The sequence below is a fragment of the Ranitomeya variabilis genome, chromosome 5 (genome assembly GCF_051348905.1).
Source record: "Ranitomeya variabilis isolate aRanVar5 chromosome 5, aRanVar5.hap1, whole genome shotgun sequence".
Lineage (NCBI taxonomy): Eukaryota > Metazoa > Chordata > Amphibia > Anura > Dendrobatidae > Ranitomeya > Ranitomeya variabilis.
In genome coordinates this window covers 237,106,747-237,129,581 of record NC_135236.1, presented here as the reverse complement: position 1 = coordinate 237,129,581, position 22,835 = coordinate 237,106,747, and the positions used below count along the sequence as shown (strand labels likewise).

General features: G+C 42.0%; 1 protein-coding gene across 2 annotated transcripts; it reads right to left on the bottom strand.

Moving 5' to 3' along the window:
• Positions 1-5,271: 5,271 nt before the first annotated feature.
• On the bottom strand, positions 5,272-22,140 carry LOC143775592 (transient receptor potential cation channel subfamily M member 1-like). 2 transcript variants are annotated; one of them, XM_077263922.1, is made up of 6 exons: positions 22,007-22,140; positions 15,786-15,999; positions 9,366-9,490; positions 8,859-9,030; positions 7,343-7,517; positions 5,272-6,799 (listed from the first exon to the last, which is right to left on the bottom strand). In XM_077263922.1, the coding sequence occupies exons 1-6, from the start codon at positions 22,007-22,009 to the stop codon at positions 6,646-6,648; spliced, it is 843 nt and encodes a 280-aa protein (XP_077120037.1). In that variant the 5' UTR covers positions 22,010-22,140; the 3' UTR covers positions 5,272-6,645. The 2 variants fall into 2 exon arrangements, with proteins under 2 accessions (XP_077120037.1, XP_077120038.1); XM_077263923.1 differs by having other exon boundaries at positions 6,658-7,517.
• Between the last annotated feature and the right edge of the window lie 695 nt (positions 22,141-22,835).

Here is a 22,835-nt window from a genome sequence, read left to right as displayed (position 1 = left end):
CTAACATGCTTGAGCTTTTTGCCCAGGAAACCAGCAACCTCTGTTATACAGTAGAGGTGGCTGGCAATCTAGACAAAGAGTAGAAAACAACTGAATTAAAGATCCCTCTGTTCTTGTGAATGAAGATGAATTTTAATAAGAAGCAAATTGCAAGTTTGGTTGATTTTACAAGCAATTGATAATTTTACCCATTTATGATGATGAGAAAACTCCTATAAGCCCTTAGGGACTGCACTTTTGCTTTTTTACTCCTCTTCTTTCCAGAGCAATAACTTTTTTAATTTTTCAACCATATGAGGTCTTGTTGTTTTTGCAGGTTGAATTGTACATTTGAATGACACCATCCATGTTACCATGAGATGTACTGGAAAATGGAGATAAAAGTTCCATGTTCCGTGTATTTTAGATTTTGCTTTTACAGCATTTATTGTTCAGTATAAATTATCTCAAGGTCGATACGATTACAGCGGTACCAAATTTGCAGTTTTTTTAAAACAGTGAAAAAAAGTCTGAAATGCATTAAAAAAAATTGCTTTTGTTGTCATTTTACAACACCCAAAAGGCTATGTTCCCTCGGTGAACTTTTGGTGATTCAGCAGAATTTCTGTACCGTTTCTCCCCCTATTATGTACGTTATTTTACTTTCATTTTTTCATTGCATCTTTTTAACATGTTAACATGCGTTTTTATTGCGTTTTTTGTCTCTTGTTGGTTTGTCACACTTTAGTTAAAGCTGCTTGACTTCTGATACTTGATGGGATTTAGCTTTGCCAAAACTCTATTGGCATACTTACGTGTGGATCACTTGTTTTTTTGATGCGCTTCTTCCTCAAAAACACACTAAAAATGCATGATGTGCTTTTTTCATCTGTAGATTTCCCGCACCTTAGGTCACTTTACTCAGAGTTAAAAAAAAAAGCACAGTAGGCATGACATTTCTATAAATCCCATCAACTTTGGAGGATCTGAAAGAAACTGCACAGCATCAAAAACGCACCAAAAGTTCATAGTGGAAACGTTGCCTAACATTTTCATTTTTTATTTAATGGAGCTGAGGACTTGTTTTTTGTATGGTGAGTTGACATTTTTATTGATAATATTTTCTGGTAGATTACAAGTTTTGATAGCTGAATATTATGTTTGTGAGAGAAAAACTCTTAATGCTGCAACTTCACAACAATTTTTACCAATTGGGTTAATTTCATATTTTGATAGACCGGACTATTATTGTCATGTTGATGATAGATATGTTTATAGTTTTTATTCTATTTATTTTTTATTGCAGGAACAGGGGATGTTTCAAATTTTTATCTTTTTTTTAATTTTTAAACATTTTTTCTTCTATTTTTAGTCTCTTTGAGGGATATGAACATGCAATCATCTGATTGCTTGTAATATATACTGCAATACTGAATTGCAATATATATTGAAAATTACGGTGTCCTATAAATGTCAGCCCTATGAATTCAGTTATGCCAACCCATTGGCGCCCTGTAATCGCGTCCAGGAGGGTCAATGGGTATGAGGAATGGCACTACCCTAAGCCATTCGCGATATATGTCATTGTCACAAATTGACAGGCATTTAACAGGTTAACAGCAGTGGGCGGGTTTCGGCTCCACCCATGACTGTTAGTGGCAAATTATAGTGGCAAAATAAAGTCATACATGTGAACAGCCTCATAGACTATCATAGGACCAGTGCTCTCCATGAAAAACATGGATAGGACTCATAAGTGTGTAAAAATCTGATATGTGAATAAGTCCTTTTTTATCAGCTTATCAGCCTTCTGCTTGACCTTGAGGCATGGCGACTTGATGGATGAATGATCAACAGGAAGATTGATCTTGTGCTAGCCTAAAGGTACCTTCACACTCAGCAACTTTACAACGAGAACGACAACGATCCGTGACGTTGCAGCGTCCTGGATAGCGATCTCGTTGTGTTTGACACACAGCAGCGATCAGGATCCTGCTGCGATATCGCTGGTCGGAGCTAGAAGTCCAGAACTTTATTTGGTTGTCAGGTCGGCGTGTATCGTCGTGTTTGACAGCAAAAGCAACGATATCAGCAATGTTAAACATGGAGCTAACGACCTGTGAGAACGATAAGTGAGTCACCGTTACGTCACGGGATCACTCCTGCATCGTTGTGGAGCTGCTGTGTTTGACATCTCTACAGCGACCTAAACAGCGATGCTGCAGCGATCGGCTCGTTGTCTATATCGCTGCAGCGTCGCTGAGTGTGACGGTACCTTAAGATAGGTCCACCAGGGTCATGAGCCCTCATAGAAACAATGTATTACACAAGGTATGTAAAATACAAGAAACATAGATGGATCTAGAAGTTTCTTTAGTCTTGCAGATGCAGTCATACATGTGTGTAACTACTGTGTCATGTATACAGGGTTGTAACTATAGCGGGTGCTTTATATGAGAAGATCAATACTATTAAAGACCTGTGATAGTTGGGGGGTCATGCTGGAGATATTGCATTGGGGCCCTATAACTTCAAATTATGTCATATTTTACACAGGACTAGATCCTTGAAGAAGTGCAATCCAGAGTACTGTTCAACTTCTAGTGATAATGCGATGGCCATCACCATGAAGTTGTAGCGTAAATTTTAGTAGTGGTCAGAGCTTTCTGATCCATAATCATTGTGTGTCTTTATCCATTGATCCATAGTTTTTGTTCCCTACTGTATAATGCTCAGATCTTGGTGTCTGGTGTGAATTAGCAATACCTTTAGTTTAATAGCCTCTTCTCTTGGGTTTAAGGTTGTATGCCACTGTCAGAAGTTTCTACTCTTTGTGGCCCGCTGTTCATTTTCTGTAAGTGTAGTTAGTTTTACTCCACTATTGGACTGAAAATGAAGGTGTTTGTATATTTGATTGTAATCCATCTACTTTACCTAGTGTATTTTTGCCTTTACTTATAGTAGTGCAGGAATCTGAGCCGAGCCCAGTAATCATTTCTTAATACATAAAACAGGTTGTCTCAGAAGTAAATCTTACATTTCTCTGTTAGCTTTGAATAACCTAACAGTTATTCATGTGAAATAATGTAAAAAATATTGTTCCTGTGACTAGATGTTCCTCTTTCAGATTTATCGTGACAACGGATGTTTTCCTGATTTCCTTTTAGAACATCCATCTAAAGTGTCCAGTTTTGGAGGTCACATATAGCCAGTAGTACAGTCCCACAGTTTGCCTCCTCTTGTACTTGGGCAGCAGAATGATTCCTGCTATTGTGTAGGCCAGACAATGAGTTTCCAGGTGATTCAGAAGAGGCTTCTTCCACCATCACTGGAATAAAAGCAGCAAGGAGCGCCATAACAACCATGCAGCAGCAATATCAAGAGCCAAGAACATGGTTTTTATCCGATTTCTAATGAAAAAGTGTTGTTTTCCACTTTCCAATGTTTCATGGAGTCATAATATGACTTTCTATATATGCTGTGTACTTCGCTAAAAAAATAACCTGAATAATATAGTAATATTGACAATTAATAATAAAATATAGGATTACAACCTCAACAGCTATAAATATCTATTATTTTAGAGCTTTAGCTGTATCGTTGTATTATCATGTTAGTCATAATCCACCCTGATGTATTATTTTATACAGTCAGCTGACAATCATATGAGTGCAATAAACTGGTTAAAAATCATAAGAATTAGCAGCCTTATTATTGTAAAGAGGACATACAGCTGGCTCTTTGTATGATTCCTTCTGTGTGACTGCCTTGGTAAATCCATACTTGTTTGCAAATTAGACACGGCCCCATGACCAGCTAGATATTAATGGTGTGCAGGGAAGAGGAATGTTCTCATTGTACGCTGCATGAATAATGACACAGTGACTGGTCACACACAAGACAGACAGAACATGAATATCTTTATTGATGGAAGACACGAGGTATGATATTTCATCCATACCCACAGAAAATATATAACATTAAAACATAAGTAACTCACTATAAAACATTCCAGTTTTATACTCCTTAGGCCACGTTCACACGTTGAGTATTTGGTCAGTATTTTACATCAGTATTTATAAGCCGAAACCAGGAGTGGAACAATCAGAGGAAAAGTATAGTAGAAACACAATACCATTTCTTAATTTTTCACCCACTCCTGGTTTTGTTTTACAAATACTGAGTTAAAAAACTGACCAAATACTCAACGTGTGCATGTGGCCTTACATTTCTAGAGTCAGGTGACCAATGATATTGCACAAGGATTTATTCCAGCTCCATATCATAGCTATGTATCATAGTGCTTTAAAAGAAATCAGATCCCACAGAAAAAAATTTCCCCAAAAAACTTGAGAATGCAATATTATTTTACCCCCATTGCAGGTCAGGTTTATTAACCTAATTTACAAAAGTTCTGCTATTCCCAATAAGCCAATAGAACAAGAACAATTTATATATCTCAACACAACTAATATAGCAAGTGGCTTCTCCAAATTGATCACAAAAATGCCACTTTTAGTGAGAATTATTCAATCTCATGAATGGAACTTCTCATAGGAGCACACATCTGTAAATAGGATCTTGTCTCAAACAGACCAGATCTAATTGATACAACACAATAAGTACCTGGACTGGCAAGGGGTTTGCATTTTAGAAATAAGTCAAGTTAGCAGTCTAAAAAGTTATAAGCAATCATCAAGGATACATAAAGATACTAACATCATTGAATGATCTTATAGATACAGCTGGAAGTATAGTTCAAAAGTTCAAAGTTCAAGGAAGAACAATGGCTACACTATATGGATGTTTCAAAAAAAGAAAACTATTACTGGCTCCTATTAGATTCCTAAGGAAGCACGTGATTAAAAATTGTCGAGTAACTGCAAAAGCCCTGCAGCAAGATATGGTGGTAGAAGGCACTGGGGATTCAGTTTGCACAGTAAGGCACATACTAAATGATAAAGGTCCCCATGCCTATGCACCAACATATGCACCTCTACTGACCCCAAAGCAGAACAAAAATCAGCTTCAATATGCTAAAAAATATTTAAATAGGCCACAGAAGCTTTGTTGTTCAAGTTTTGTTTCATTGCTCTATAGAACAGAACTTTTCTGGCCTATGTATCAGTGATATGGGAGGAACAATGAAGTATTTGATAAAAAGGACACCTTGTCTACAGTGAGTCATGATGGTGGCTTGATGATGGTTTTGGTCTGCTTTGCTGAGACTGGTACTGGCAACCTGTGGCATGTGGACGGCAGGATGGATTCAATCAAGTATCACAAAATGCATCATGTCTTCTGTGAGGAAGCTTACGTTTTTGTGTCATTGGAGTTTACAAAATAGCAATGATCCCAAGAGTAATTCAAAGTCCACCAAGTGGTCATCTCAGTCGTCTAACATAAAACCCATAGAAAATCTTTGGTGTGACTTAAAGGAGGCTGCTTCTTCATGCAAATCCAAGCATATCAGTGAATTGGAGGTCATTGCCCATGAGGAATGAGCTAAGATTAAATGGAAAAACTGCCAGAAGCTGGTGTCTGGCAATGCATCACATTATCACATTTTAAGGAGGTCATAATAGCCCAAGGTGCTCAACCAAATCATTGGTGTGTGTGTGTGTGTGTGTTTGAATATTTCTGAGACTACAGCAATCAGTAAAAGTAGCATCTTGTGTTGAATTTGGAGAAATCACTTGATATTTTGGCTGTGTTGACCTATTTACATTGTTCTTGATTGACTTGCATATTGCAGACAGCTGAAAATGTGAACATTTTGCTAACAGATCCCATTTGCAATGAGGGTTGAATAGTATTGATTGCAACTGTATAATATAACCATATGACTAAAGATGGTCAAATCTGCCAAGATTGAAATTCACCAAATCATGTAGGCTCTTTAGACCCCAGAACATAAAAAAACTGTAAGATATATATAAAAAAAAATCTACTAATACTCAACCTCCAGCCATTCTCACTGCTCGCCGTCTCCCGTCCAGTCCTTGGCGCTTCTTCTTACTGCTGACGGAAGGAGAAACCATGGGTGTCTTCACGCTACACCAGGACTGCCGGCCATGACCAGTCCTGCACATGCGAGTTGAAAGGTTGTAAAGTCAAGACTTGTGCTATGACCATACTCATATGCTGTGCATGCGCAGAGACATCTCAGGCCTGGTCGAGGCCAGAAGCACCAGCCTAACATGAAGCGGTTCAGGGTTTCAGCGCAAGGCACCAATTAGAAGAGGCTTTGTGGACTGGATGGGGACAGTGAGCAGCAGGGGCATCAGGAGAGGTGTGTTTTATTTTTATATTTTTAACCTTTGGCCAGATCTCCACAATTCACTAGATTAGTGACAAACGAACCAACATTTTGCTGAATTCACGAAGATTGAATTACCAAAAAATCCATATTCTGGAGAATACAGATTTTTGTAAAATTCGAGTATAAATCCATTTTCACTTGAACGGATTCTCCCAGCTCTACATATCACCAAAACCTTGAGTATATTTACTATATTGTCAAATATTTATTAAATGATGATTACTGCTTATAGGGAGAATCATTAATGCAAGTGTTATTAAAGTTATAGTACGATCTGTATTTGCCCCTCTTAGAGGTAATTTTAACACCACCCTACAGTCTGTAAGAAGCCAAACTGCTTGGCGCTAGTGTATTGCATGATTAGTCATTCTTACCAGTTCCTTTTTCCTCATACATTCCATTAAGACAACGAGGAGCTGGTGAGCCTGGTTCCGACTGTAGTTAAAGGTTTTCTGAATGGTAACAAGAAGCTGATCACGAAGAGATTCACTGATTATCCTAAAAAACACACCACAAAATACAAAAATAGCCACACCAAGAAACATTTTATTCTTATTTAGTCAGTGAACCTTAATACTCTTTGGCCATAATGTTGCTAAAACCATAGTAATAGTCTGTAATACTGTACTCTAGTCAATCAGTCCAATTATTTTACTGAGAAGAAAGTGACTGAGGACCCCCTTTCCTTACTGGTTATTGCCACTTGGCTTAATATAGTAATAGGATTGAACTATGTTTTATTGTTACCACTATGGTGCTGGTAAACTGGACATTTCATAGGGTCTGGTAATGTGCGCCCTTATGGAAGCCGCTGCCGTGCTGGCCTTCTGATTAGTTCATGCCTTCTCATTAGAAACCCCCAAAACAGCAACTTGTGTTTTGTAATTTAATCTTATATGTTAAGGTTATGATGCACTGATCTCATAAGTCTGGTTGTATTCTTTGTAATTTATAAAAATTAGATGAGGGAGTGAAGATTTCCCACCACAGAAAATGACTCTCGGATCATAGAAGAACTTCACATACAACATGAAATCCTACCCTGCTTCTTCTGAGTATTTGTGGGCAAATGACAGTATGTCAGAGGCTCGACCACTTCCATCACAGATAACTACAGGGATAGGTGGCTCTTCACGCAGGCATTCAAGGACAATGGAGATGACGTTGGGACCCCCTTCCACGATAAGTGCGACTACTGGCACACCTTGTCCTAGTCCTACAACATAAACAGCAAAAACTCTCAAGTGTCAATTAAATGTAGATGGCAATAAACATAAATACATGAAACTCATGATTTTTATGATTCCATGCACTACTTAAATGAAATTCATACACGTGGAGTGGTCACACTGGTGCAGGAGATGACAGCTGAGCATCCCTTTGCTGTCCCTGCCTCCTGTTTATTCCCAGGCATAGGATGACAAAGGGAAACCCATGTGTCACATTATTATATCCTAGAAAGTCAATGTTAATAGGAGATTAATAGGAGATGGAAATCCATACATACACGAATGCAATAGCATTCTAATCTCTAACAAATCTTGATGACATGGAAAATGAAAAAGGGTCCTCTGATATTAGTAACAGCGCCACACCTGGTAATGGGTTGTGTCTGGTATTAAAGCTCAGCCCTATTCAAGTATATGTATACTTTTGTTTCTAGTTAGACCAAATTTTGATTGCTAAACCCTTGTCATAAAAATATATCTAAATTGGCATTAGGTGAGCATCAGTTACAATTATTTCAATTAAACCAGAAGTTTTGGAAGTGACATCACTTCTTACTGCCATACACCTTGATGAAATCACTGTTTTTTTATGCTCCCCTATATCCTAATGCTCTATTTCTATACCATACACATGAGAGTAAATGTACTTATGGTTTATTAATGAGCTGCAACACATAATTATGGTGATTCATGCACATTGATGTTCTAATTGTTGGGGTGGAAAAGGTAAACTTAAAGGGAACCTGTCATGTCAAACACATATTTGGTTAGCCGGCAGGTTAATAGTGTTCTGGAGCTGATCAGCGCCTGCACTGAAAGCCTGGCTGCTGAGAAGACATGAACTTTATTCCTACTGGCAGCCCCTGGCTTTCAGTCATAGAGGCGCGGCCAGCATGGCTACAGTCACTGTCAGTGCATAGTGAGTGGCAGCTGTAACCACACCCCTGGTACTGACTGACAGCCGGCTCAGAAGTGCATCAATACAAAACTGGCTGTCAGTCAGTGTCCGGTTATGATTACAGCTGCCACTCACTATGTACTGAGCGATGATTGAAGCTGCAGCAGCCGCACCTCTGTGACTAAAAGCCGGAGGAATAAAGTTAATTTCCTCCCAGCAGCAGAGCTTTCAGGGCAGAGGCCATACGACTTTAGAATGTTATTAACCTGTAGTCTATCCCCATATCTGCAGGCTGATGGTGCTTTCTGACATGACAGGTTCCCTTTAAGCAAACATCATTGCCGGCAGGATTTGTATGGCAGAGTAGTGGTAGAAATACGTGATGGATAAAGATTGAAGACAGTGAAAATTACAACCTGACCAGACTTACTCGTATTGATTTTCTGAAGTGATATGTGTTTTTCTAACTGCCGCCTTAATTTCACCTCTGCTCCGTATTTTCCAAGCGTTCCATTATCCGCTAATATGAAGTGTGTGTGAGTGTTATTCAGCACAGAAAGTTTACTCAGAGGATTGGACATTGTTTGATAAGGTTTTGTTACCTGGTAATAAAATGAAATGAATGTTACATTTTATTAGATTACTATAATGTTGTGTGATATAATTAATGCAATCTTTACAATCATTACAATACAATCTCGGCCACTTAATTTAGAATAATATTTATTTAAGTAATTATCTAATTAATACAAATACAATAAACCTACTGGATTAAACTGTATGATCTCATGACCTGTTGAAATTTCTATGAAACCTTTCAGAACAAGCCTTCAGTTCACGCTACATAGTATTATAAGTAACATAAAATAATAAAACTTATAACCCAATGCTACACGTTCACAATGTAACTACTATAACATAATCTCATCAATCTTACATCTTTTCCTATAAGATCCTCCTTGTTCTCCACAATTCCCCAAGGAGCAATTCCTATGGCACATATTCTTCCTCTGGACTTGGAAGAGTGGTCTTTCAAGGCATCACCCACATGACGAATTACACCTGCAAAAGCTCAAGTTAGCCAGCTGCATTTGTAAAAATGAATGCTGCAATATTACAGAGTGCAGAAGATTGCATCAGCAAGAGCAGGTTCATATGGCCTCAGGGGTGGATGGGTGGGCTTTCCCATAATGCCTTGCAGCTATCACATCACATTGTATAGCAGAGCCAACCAGGGGGGCTATCATAGTATGTCAGTGCAGCGCCCCAGAGTCCTGGTCGTTGCAGTACTGTGGCTCCGCCACTATGGGGAGCCATGGTGCGTCCGATGGCACTGAAGGAGTTCATCTGATCAGGTATCACAGACACCAATACATTTCACAGCCGGGCCTCCGGGGGGAGCTAAGGGTTCTATTCATTAGGCCACTCCCCACCATAGTGGGTAAACTGGGGGTCAGGCAGGAAGTTAGATCAGAAAGCTGACTGGATTGGACGAAGCAACACCTAGTGGCAGAGGGTGTTGTGGAGGAAGAGACAGTAGGGTCTCTGTCAGGGGTGGGATCCTGACAGAGGCTTGGCATTGAAAAGAACGTAACGGGTCCGCGCCAGCTCCGGGAAGCGGCGGGACCCAAGAAAGGACTAGAAGCGAGATAGATTGTGCTGAGTGAGAAACGAGATCAAGCAATAGGAGAATTCCAGTAGGGGTCGTGCTGTAAGACCGGAGCAACACCCTACTGAGGTGCACTACCGGTGGCCGGAACGCCGAGGGAGTATTATAACATTCAGCTTCAAGCAATACTCTAAACAGCGGCAGGACAGTCAGTTTAAGGCGGGCTGTCTAACACATATCACCTATGAAGTCTTGGGAGGCAATTGCGGGAGAGGGGCGTCTCTAGGGTCCCGGAAGAACTCCAGGCCTATCCGACAAACGGGTGCCGTTCTAACTGTAACATCAGGAAGGGACGGAAGATTAGAAGAACATCATTTAATCGAGTTGTGAGGGAACTTAAGAAACAGACACAACGGTTGTGGGGTACTTTCCGTAAGCACAGCAGGGAAGGACTACAACACATAGCGCTAAGAAGGAAGGCACCGATTTCCACCTGTGAAGTGAACTCTGGAGGTGCCATTGGACCGGCCGGACTTGCGCAGCCTGGTGAACCGTATTCTGGACTGAGGACTCAGAGATCTCCAGTAAAGAGGTAAAGAGACTGCAACCTGGTGTCCTCGTTATTTACCGCGACCTGCACCCCACAACTGCACCGTTATAACACCACTTATTGCACTGGACATCCCCCACTGACAGACAGGGCCACGGACCGGGTCTAGCCACCATGACAACCCCAGAGCAGAGACCCAGAGGCCCGGCTCCGGGTACCCCTCGGCCCTGCGGTGGTGTGGGGGCGCTCCAAACTTGGCGTCACGAACAGGATCTACTTAAGCCTGAAGAATCAGGTCATGTGTGCCTTGGAACTGTGATTTATCGTGCTTGGACTGTGCTTTATTACAAGGACTGTGTGTTGCCACTTGCCGCCAGAAGTTCCCGCCAAAACCGCCGCCATTACAGCGCTAAGGAGAGCGCAGGAGAAGAAGAAGGGCGTGGAAGTGGGCGTGAACAAGCTGAAGAGCGCGAAAGACAATGGCCGCCCAGTCTAAATATCTCGGCCCCTTGAGGACGTGTCCGTCAGCAGCCGAGATCCGCCTCCTGATCCTTAATGGTGGGCAGAGACAACGAAAACGAAACCGCCCACGAAGAAGAGAGCGGAAAAAGGACCAGGAAGAAGGAGCGAGCGACATGGAGGACGCCATGGCGAGCCGCCCGGAGCCGGAGCGTGGGGTCGGAGCAGAGGACTCCCTCAGCCACCCGGAGGGGCACCGCAACCAGGCCTCCACCGCTGATGCTGAATTCCTGCAGGCCGGAGTGGACGAGCTCAGCGACCGACCCCGGCGGACGCAGCTGAGCACTGAGGCCAGGTGGAAGAAGGCCATCATCAGGAGCCTCACCGGACATCTGTCGGCAGCCTCATCTGGTCCGGAGCAGGGAAGAAGTCCCAGCGCTCCGAAACTGGAAAGCAAGGCCCTGCCGGAAAGGGGTATGCTGCAAGCAGAGATGACAATGTCGCAGCACAAGGCCCTGCAACCAGCGTTCCAGACCCCAGCGGAGGCAGAGCAGACCGGCACCGGAGGGACCGCATCTGAAGCAGGTATGAAAGACGACCCTGCCCTGACGACCGACACCACTCCAGTGACTGCTAGTGCCACAGCTGCTGACTCCGTTCCAGTGACTGATCTTGCAGCGGCCGCTACCTCTGCTGCAGCAAATGCCCATACTCAAGCTGCGCAGACCTCCATCGCTGCGCATGATTTAACCATACATGAAGGACGGATTAACGGCGTTTGTCCAGCACTGGGTGTAACCCTGGACCTCACTTTGCCCAGGCCAAGAAGGGTTAAGTGCCAGGTGCAGCCCTGGAAGCCGTCCAACTAAACCTCGGAAACCTGAAACTGTAAATAGTTAACTGTTTATTTCCTTGCTGTTTTGCTGCTAAAACCCGTCCTGGGTTAACTCTTAAAGGGATCCCTTTGTTTACCCGGGATCCCTATTGCTTTTTATTTTTGCTTTCACTTTCATTTTTGCTTTTTGGTTCACAATGTTATAAAAACTGCTGAATCATGAACAGTGCATGATACAAACTTCTTGTAAATAGTTTGCACCTTATTAAAGGTGCTCCCTACTGGTTTTACTTAAACAAGGACTCTTTGCGAAGATACCGTACTGGAACCTTTGATGAGTATGGACTGGTAGCTTGAGAAGATGTGCTACCTCACAGAGATTTGGTCCCCTCTTAAAGGGGATGTTCATTTGTTGCACGTAAATGGTGATATTGCTTTAAGACCGGTAGCAATAATGTCAATGGAAGAAAATGCTGATAATATTTACATGTAAAAGTTATATGTATGCCATTAGTTAATTGTAAAGGAATGCTGATAATGTTCTCTGAAAGAAAAAGTAAAAGGAAGTAATGAGAAAGTTTAATGTTGTGAAAAGAAGATAGTTGATAATGTTGATAAGAAAAGGGGGGGGATAGAAGGTAAACCCTGCGTTCCCCATCGAAAGTTAGTAATGTGTTACTAAGGACAGAAAGTGAACCCGTAAGGGTTAGTGGGTGAGTCCTTATAGGAGCCAAGTAGAGCCGGCTCAGTGTTCTCAAACTGAAAGAAAAGTTATGTTCTATACTGTGTATAGTAGTTGAAAAGGCAGTAGGCCCTGGCTGAACGGGGCGGTCCTGTAACAGAAAGGAGAGGCAGTAGGTCTGGTGCCGATAGGACAGGCGGTCCTGCAGATCCAAAGTAGGAGAATGAAAAAGTTAAAGTAACTTATAATGTGATTATAGGAAGGTCTTTAGTGGATTTAGAGTGTGAGTCTTTAAAGGCAATGTTAAATTATTGTTCAACAATTTTGCACTTAAGTAGAATGCCCGGTTGGGTAACAGAAGTAAATTATAGCATGTTGCTATGATATTTTTTGCCATGTTTGTAACGTTCAAGTGTCCTTACCTCCCATAAAGGGAAGCCTGTTCAAGTATACTTATTGTCATTGCACTCAACAAAATTGTATGTCTTTTTGCTAACTTGTATTGTTGTTTTCTTCCCAGTCCCGGAGTACTGTGTTTAACCAGGGGGGAGTGCAGCGCCCCAGAGTCCTGGTCGTTGCAGTACTGTGGCTCCGCCACTATGGGGAGCCATGGTGCGTCCGATGGCACTGAAGGAGTTCATCTGATCAGGTATCACAGACACCAATACATTTCACAGCCGGGCCTCCGGGGGAGCTAAGGGTTCTATTCATTAGGCCACTCCCCACCATAGTGGGTAAACTGGGGGTCAGGCAGGAAGTTAGATCAGAAAGCTGACTGGATTGGACGAAGCAACACCTAGTGGCAGAGGGTGTTGTGGAGGAAGAGACAGTAGGGTCTCTGTCAGGGGTGGGATCCTGACAGAGGCTTGGCATTGAAAAGAACGTAACGGGTCCGCGCCAGCTCCGGGAAGCGGCGGGACCCAAGAAAGGACTAGAAGCGAGATAGATTGTGCTGAGTGAGAAACGAGATCAAGCAATAGGAGAATTCCAGTAGGGGTCGTGCTGTAAGACCGGAGCAACACCCTACTGAGGCGCACTACCGGTGGCCGGAACGCCGAGGGAGTATTATAACATTCAGCTTCAAGCAATACTCTAAACAGCGGCAGGACAGTCAGTTTAAGGCGGGCTGTCTAACACATATCACCTATGAAGTCTTGGGAGGCAATTGCGGGAGAGGGGCGTCTCTAGGGTCCCGGAAGAACTCCAGGCCTATCCGACAAACGGGTGCCGTTCTAACTGTAACATCAGGAAGGGACGGAAGATTAGAAGAACATCATTTAATCGAGTTGTGAGGGAACTTAAGAAACAGACACAACGGTTGTGGGGTACTTTCCGTAAGCACAGCAGGGAAGGACTACAACACATAGCGCTAAGAAGGAAGGCACCGATTTCCACCTGTGAAGTGAACTCTGGAGGTGCCATTGGACCGGCCGGACTTGCGCAGCCTGGTGAACCGTATTCTGGACTGAGGACTCAGAGATCTCCAGTAAAGAGGTAAAGAGACTGCAACCTGGTGTCCTCGTTATTTACCGCGACCTGCACCCCACAACTGCATCGTTACAACACCACTTATTGCACTGGACGTCCCCCACTGACAGACAGGGCCACGGACCGGGTCTAGCCACCGTGACAACCCCAGAGCAGAGACCCAGAGGCCCGGCTCCGGGTACCCCTCGGCCCTGCGGTGGTGTGGGGGCGCTCCATCTACAAGCCAGGACAGGGAATGCAGCAGCCATTTTATGGTGAATCTGGATAGTTAGAAAACATCATAGCTCAAAGCTCAGCCATAGAAATAAGGAGAGATAGCTAGAAAACTCTTAAAACACTGCACCAAAAACAAATCTTTTTGCCGCAATTTTAGAAAATTGCAGGAAAACGTTGCAGTTCTAATGCAATTGTGTAAAAAAAAATGTGATGCCGCAGTGTGCGAATGCAACCAAAGGATCATGCATGTGACAGTTCAGCATTGAGGAAATTTAGATTGCAAAGAATAGAATGTCATTCATGTTTTTCAGGGAAATTGGAAGCATTGAAGTACTTTAAATATTCTGCAAATCAATTTACTTTGGAATAAATGTCCTGTTAAAATTCAGCAAATTTGAAAAGATTTGCTCTTTTCGAATATAAACTCTTTGTCGCAAAAAGAATGTAGAGTTTAAAGTCTACTAATTATATGTTTCGTATTCCACATCATGTCGTATACGTCAAATCTGCCTGATGTCAAATGTATGACATAGCTATGCAAGTTAACATGACATATCTATGCAAGTTAACATGACTCTTCAGAGAGGAAGAATAAAGGAACTCCTGTGCCACCTTTTCTATTTCTAATCCTAAAAGTCAATATCGACCCCTCAATGGGCCTTGCCATATGATTTAGGATCAGAAAACAAGCCAGAAACTATTTTTGCAGACTCGCCTTTCGGGGGTTTTACCCTTCATCAGTGCATGGCAGGGGAGCTGATTTGCTGGTTGAGAGGCCTTTAACAGATGTTCACAGGGGAATGAAACAAAACTAATTAATTTAGGATTTTATTATTTTTTCTTTTAACTAGTGATGAGCGAGTATACCCGTTACTTGAGATTTCCCGAGCATGCATGGGTGGTCTCCGAGTATTTCGGCGTGCTCGGAGATTTAGTTTTTGTCGCCGTAGCTGCATAATTTGCAGCTGCTAGACAGCTTGAATACATGTGAGGGTTGCCTGTTTGTTAGGGAATTCCCACATGTACTCAAGCTGTCTAGCAGCCGCAAATCATGCAGTTATGATGACAGAAACTAAATCTCCGAGCACATCCAGATACTCGGAGATCACCTGAACATGCTCGGGAAATCTCGAGTAACGAGTATACTCGCTCATCACTACTTTTAACATCAAAAGTATCGAGCATCATTCAACAGCCCAATCCTGATGTCTGCCATCATGAGAGAGTTGGGAAGCCCACATACACATTAAATGGTCAGCAAATTCTACTTAAAGTGGCAAATTTGGAAAACATTAATCTAATGTGTATTGCGAGCTTTTAGTCTTGGAGTATATTAAAAGTGAGAACTACTTCCAAACAAGAATTGAGATGACCAGAAAATTAGAAGAAAAAAGTGAGTAAGGCTTTTATTACACTCAATGCGCAATGACAGGTCACATGCCAAGGAAATTTACGCAAAGCATTTTTATGTCAATGAACTTTGCTTTCATATTGATAGTAATTTATCATAGCTCTTACCTGTACTGACACCCCCAGTAAATATCCAGGCCCCTGTGGTCATGGCAGCTTTGATTAACCCTTTTCCAAATACTTGTTTTAGCTTTGGCTGCATTTCAAAGTTCTGCAGTCCACCATGTACAGAGATTAGAAGTTTAGGAAGTTCTAGCTGCCACTCTTTTACCATGAGGTGAAGCAAAGAGTCAGGTTTTGTATCGTAAGAAACCCGGATGTACTATAAGAAGACAATTATTGTAAAAAATACAAGATTAGGGTGAAATACAGAACATTCACTTTCCATTACAATATATAATAATGATTTCTTGATTTTGAAATAAGTCTTCATAAGCAGTCTCAATATTACTCTTCTTTCGCAAACTTTGTGTAAACTTTCTTTTACTCTGTGTTTATGACAATGCAAAAGAATCACATTGTTTAAAGGGGACCTGTCATCAGGTTAATACTGCCTGAACCATGGACGGCATGAATCAGAGCCTAGCTGTGCAATTACAGTCAGATATGTTTTACTTTGCACCCAGCATTTCAGTATAATAATAATTTGTATGGCCGGCTGGGGATTATGTGTCTCAGGTGACTAGTTTGGGAGATACTTCTCAGTCAAAGGAATCAGGGCAGTGAAAACCCGGCTAGGGACCACAATGAACTAGTCTACTGCTATGTGATGTTTTATCAAACAGCATTCGGTCCAATGTTATACTATAGGGCAGTGCAGATCTGCATTTTTTTTACTCATGCCGATTCGTCTTGAAAAAAGATCACAGCATGGGCAAGTGGCTCCACCAATCGAATCATGCGTACCTAGTGGCACCTATGGATGCATGTAAAACATCTTCCAAGTGCAGTACGATATCCGTGGACTCAGGCAATGGAGAAGAAGGAGAAATTAAGTTCTCCATCTTCTGCACACCTGTGCTGAGATTTTCTCTTGCAAGAGAATTGGATCACGCTAAGGGTACCGTCACACAGTGGCATTTTTATCGCTACGACGGCACGATTCGTGACGTTCTAGCGATATCGTTACGATCTCGCAGTGTCTGACACGCTACTGCGATCAGGCACCCAGCTGAGAATCGTACGTCGTAGCACATCGTTTGAAACTTTCTTTCGTCGCTGGATCTCCCGCTGTCATCGCTGGATCGTTGTGTGTGACAGCAATCCAGCGATGCGTTCGCTTGTAACCAGGGTAAACATCGGGTAACTAAGCGCAGGGCCGCGCTTAGTAACCCGATGTTTACCGTGGTTACCAGCGTAAAAGTAAAAAAAAACAAACAGTACATACTCACCATCTGATGTCCGTCAGGTCCCTTGCCGTCTGCTTTCCACTCTGACTGTCTGCCGGCCGGAAAGTGAGAGCAGATCACAGCGGTGACGTCACCGCTGCGCTCTGCTCTCACTGTACGGCCGGATCTCAGTCAGAGCAGGAAGCAGACGGCAAGGGACCTGACGGACATCAGATGGTGAGTATGTACTGTTTTTTTTTTTTTACTTTTACGCTGGTAACCACGGTAAACATCGGGTTACTAAGCGCGGCCCTGCGCTTAGTAACCCGATGTTTACCCTGGTTACCTGGGGACTTCGGCATCGCTCCAGCGCCGTGATTGCAACGTGTGACCGCAGTCTACGACGCTGGAGCGATAATCATACGACGCTGCGACGTCACGAATCGTGCCGTCGTAGTGATGTAAATGGTACTGTGTGACGGTACCCTAAGGTGAAACTTGGATCAACCTCTCACACAGTTTGAGCAGAGTGTCATTAGCATAAATGGCCCAATTCTCTCGCATGAGATAATCAATGCTTGTGTGACCTCAGCCTTGAGTTACCTCGTGTTGGGTGATGTTATATACAGTAGTTTTCTCAGAGCTCTAGTGCCATTCTCTTGTGATTACATAATTTTCACTGCCCAGTAGTACCTTACACAATGCCACAATCTACTGAAAACCTTCTTAGTACCTTATACATTGTATCCTAATTCCAGAAATAACTGCATGTCATATAATAAACAGTATGATAAATAAATTCTACTGTCAGGACTCTGAACATTTTTTACCTTTTGTGCATTACTGCCCTTTTCCAAGATGGCATCTTTGGTCTCATTTGCACTGTGTCTTCCTGCTATAAAACTCCACCCCAGCCTTCAGTATGTGCTAGAGTATTCTGCCTTGCATCCAGCTCCTGACCTCTGATTACTCCCTGGCTATATACCTGCTCCTGTGAACCTGTGTGGTGATCCTGCTACTCTGCTCTGAGTTCCTGCTGCATACACCAGTTTCCAGTAATCCTCCTTCATCTGCTGCTCGTGTTTACTTCCATCTGCATTTGCTGGACATGTAAGCTGTTTCTGCTCTGCAAAAAACTGAGACTATTAACCTATTAACCAGGCCTCCCTGATTGAGCTAAGATATGATTTGAACTGCCTTATAAGCTTATCTATCTGTGTTTGGACTAAGCAAGGACTTATTCGTGTCAAGTATCCTCAAGAATAACTGTGCTTCATAGACTTTCTGCTTGATTGTATTTTCCTCTGAAGTTTCCTATAGACTGCTAAGCTGCGTTTAATATTTACACCAAGTGTTGTGGACTTGAGTTTCTCTCTGCACCTGTTTGAATCACCGTGTGATAATATAGACTTTACCACTTATAAAACTGTGTCCTGTAGTTGTCTTGTTCCACGCAAAGAGTCTCCTGAGTTATCCCCTATAATTATTACATCTACCATAGTATTGCCTTTTTATTACACTTTGTTGCATAATGAACAGCAAATAATTATTATAATCCCAATGGCATCTTACTAAGTAAGATGATGAAGGGACATTTTAATCACTAGTATCTAATGTCTACAGAACAAGAAGGGTGTGCACTGCAAATATACAGGGATCAACTCTCCAACTACTTACCAAGCAATATGAATAGTAAAAGACCAAGAGGAGTACAAAATATGGCGAGGATTAGTAATAAAGTATATATTTTTGTTAAGAGATAGGACACCAGATAAAGAACATGATACTAAACATTTAAAATGATAATAAGATGCTAAGGGGACACCTACTGCTACGCCCAGTGGAAAATAGCTAATATTATTATTATTATTATCATTATTAAGTATTGATTTTCCACTTGCCATAGCAGTAGGGTTTTATCTTATCATGGACACACCCAAGCTTAAATTAAGTATCTTTTTAAATGTTTTCAATCATGTTCTGGTGCCCTAACTCTTAATAAGAATGTATACTTTATTGAAGATCCTCACCATATCTTATACTTTTCTTTGTCTTTTACTCTTGGTATCTAATATCTGTTACTTGCAGAACACAAGAAAAACATTGGGGGACAGTATCACCAGTTAGGCTTCTGCAGGTTCCCCTTTCAGAATAGAATTAGATTAATTGATTCAACGCCTACAGTTTTCTTTTCTACTAGTCTTCATACATCTCCCTGAATGTGTATGTTGTATGTGTTTAATATGCACATTGTGTCTAAAATGTATTTTATGTGTGTCATATGTTTCTTAAAAGCACATTGTGGTATATGTGTGTAACCAATAAGTTGTGTATGTTTGTATAAAACCACTGTTGTTAAGATTCTGTGTACACCGCCGCTTTCTATACTACAATAGTATTCTTCTATGTCGTGGAAATGTTACACTGGTGCTTTAAGGCTTGTGAATCCTTCAGAATTTCCATATTTCTGCATAAATTTGACCTAAAACTTCAGCAGATTTTAATCCAAGTCCTAAAAGTAGATAAAGAGAACCATATCAAACAAATGAGCAAAAATATTAGACTTAGTCATTGTTGTTTTTTTTAAGAAAATGATCACATATCCCATGTCTTTAAGTGGGAAAAGTATGTGAACCTTTAGGATTAGCAGATAATTTGAAGGTTGAATTAAAGTCTGGTGTTTTTAATGACAGGTGGGAGTGGACGATCTGTTTAATGTAAAGAACAAGGTTATATCAAAGTCAGATTTTTACAACAGATGTTTTTGGAAGAACATCATGCTGCAAACAAAGGAGATTTCGGAGGACATCAGAAGAATTGTTTATGCTCACCAGGCTGTAAAAGGTTACACAACCATCTCTAAAGAGTTTGGACCAATCTACAGTCAGACAGATTGTATGCAAATGAAAGAAATACAACACCATTATTACCCCTGCCAGACGAAGTCGTCCAAAAAAAAGATTACTCTAAGAGGAAAGGCGTATAATTGTCCACAAGGTCACAAATGATCCCAAAGTAACCTCTAAGCAATTAAAGGCCTCTTACATTAGCTAATGTTAATGTTCACGAGTCTACCATCTTGAACTGTACTCCCATCTATCTTCCTGCTCCCTCTTCGACCTCTTACAATTAGGCTTCCGGTCACACCACTCCACTGAAACTGCCTTAACTAAGGTCACCAATTACCTATTAATAACCGCCAAGAGCAAGCGACACTACTCTTTCCTCCTCCTCCTGGACCTGTCTTCTGCCTTTGACACAGTGGACCATTCCCTGTTGCTGCAGACCCTCTCATCCCTTGGCATCATAGACTTGGCCCTATCCTGGATCTCGTCATACCTAACTGACTGGACATTCAGCGTCTCCCACTCACACACCACCTCCTCACCTCGCCCCCTATCTGTCGGAGTCCCGCAAGGTTCAGTTCTAGGGCCCCTGCTCTTCTCCATCTACACCTTTGGCCTGGGACAGCTCATAGAAGCTCACGGTTTTCAGTATCATCTCTATGCTGACGACACACAGATTTACATCTCTGGACCAGATATCACCACACTACTAACCAGAATCCCTCAATGTCTGTCCGCTATTTCATCCTTCTTCTCCGCTAGATTTCTAAAACTTATCATGGACAAAACAGAATTCATCGTCTTTCCCCCATCTCACGCGACCCCCCCAACGAACCTATCCATTACAGTAAATGGCTGCCCACTCTCCCCAGTCCCACAAGCTTGCTGTCTTGGGGTAATCCTTGACACTGATCTCTCCTTCAAACCACATATCCAAGCCCTTTCCACTTCCTGCTGCCTTCAACTCAAAAATATTTCATGGATCCGTACATTCCTAAACCAAGAATCTGCAAAAACCCTAGTCCATGCCCTCATCATCTCCCACCTCGACTACTGTAACCTCCTGCTCTGTGGCCTCCTCTCTAACACTCTCGCACCCCTCCAATCTATTCTAAACTCTGCTGCCCGACTAATCCACCTGTCCCCCACTATTCCCCGGCCTCTCCCCTCTGTCAATCCCTTCACTGGCTCCCCATTACCCAGAGACTCCAGTACAAAAGCATAACCATGACATACAAAGCCATCCACAACCTGTCTCCTCCATACATCTGTGACCTCATCTCCTGGTACTTTCCTGCACGCAACCTCCGATCCTCACAAGATCTCCTTCTCTACTCCCCTCTTATCTCCTCTTCCCACAATTACATACAAGATTTCTCTCATGCATCACCCCTACTCTGGAACTCTCTACCACAACACATCAGACTCTCGCCTACCATCAAAACCTTCAAAAAGAACCTGAAGACCCACCTCTTCCAACAAGCCTACAACCTGCAGTAACCACCGATCGACCAAACCGCTGCACAACCACCTCTACCCTCACCTACTGTATTCTCACCCATCCCTTGTAGATTGTGAGCCATCGCGGGCAGGGTCCTCTCTCCTCCTGTACCAGTTATGACTTGTATTGTTCAAGATTATTGTACTTGTTTTTATTATGTATATCCCTCCTCACATGTAAAGTGCCATGGAATAAATGGCGCTATAATAATGAATAATAATAATAATAATAATACCATCAGGAGGACATTGAAATACAATCGCGTGCACAGCAGGTTTGCAATGAGAAAGCCAATGCTCTTCAAAAAGAACATTGCTGCCCATCTGTAGTTTACTAAAGATCATCGGGACAAGCCAGAAGGCTTTTGGGACATTGTTTTGTGGACAGATGACACCAAACTAGTTCTTTAATTATAATATTTTTTACTCATTTATTTGCTTTGGTTCTTGTTATCTCCATTTAGGACTTGAGCAAAAATCTGAAGTAGTTTTAGGTCAAATTTATGCAAAAAAATGGATAATTCATAAACTTTTAAGTACCACTTTATTTGAGCTATTGTAATAAATTGCCGCAGTAGATTATAATGTTTGTGTAGCTTACGTTTCTCCAATTTCAAAACAAATTCTCTTCTAAAATTTGCCTAGTCCTACTTACCATGGCTTTATTTGAATGTCCTCCTCCCTGAAATTCCAGTATTCCAAATGCATCTGTGGGATTTAACTGTGTGTGTTTACCTATGGACCATTTTTCAGGCACAGCTTCCAGTTGCTTGTTTTCTTCTCCGGTCTTGTTAGCTATTGCATTCTGAGGCGCTGGGACATGCTGAGTAATGAGCTGACCACAACAACATCTGAAAGCAGTGCACCAGCAATGTAGAACAGATTCATCACTTGGATTCAATTTATACCATACATTACATTTCTTCATGTGTTTGATTATAGCAGGGATAGTGAAAAGTAGCTAAGATCTGAGATTCAGCTTTTAATGATTACATTTGGCCCAACTAAATGAACATACAAAGGAATTACATACATGAGTATACTGTAATATATATTATTATAAAAGGATTAACGCCTTGTGATGACTTTTAAATCCTCAGTTGAGACCCTGTGACAGACTGCAGTGTCATACATTACAAATAGTGATGAGCGAATGTGCTGAGATAAGGTGTTATCCGCCATGTTCATGTGCTAATAGAGCATCTTCAGCGTGCTTGAATAATATGTTCGAGTCTTCGCGGGTGCATGTCTCACGGCTCTTCGACAGCGGCAACACCTGCAGGAATTGCCTAACAAACAGGAAATCCCTGCATGTGTTGTAGCTGTTGAACAGCCGTGACATGGACCCGCGAAGACTCGAACATATTATTCAAGCACCCTGAAGACACTCGGTTAGCACACGAGCGTGCTCCGATAACATTATCTCAGCACATTCGCACAGCACTAATTACAAAGTATTAAATTAAGGGATGGGTAGATGATTA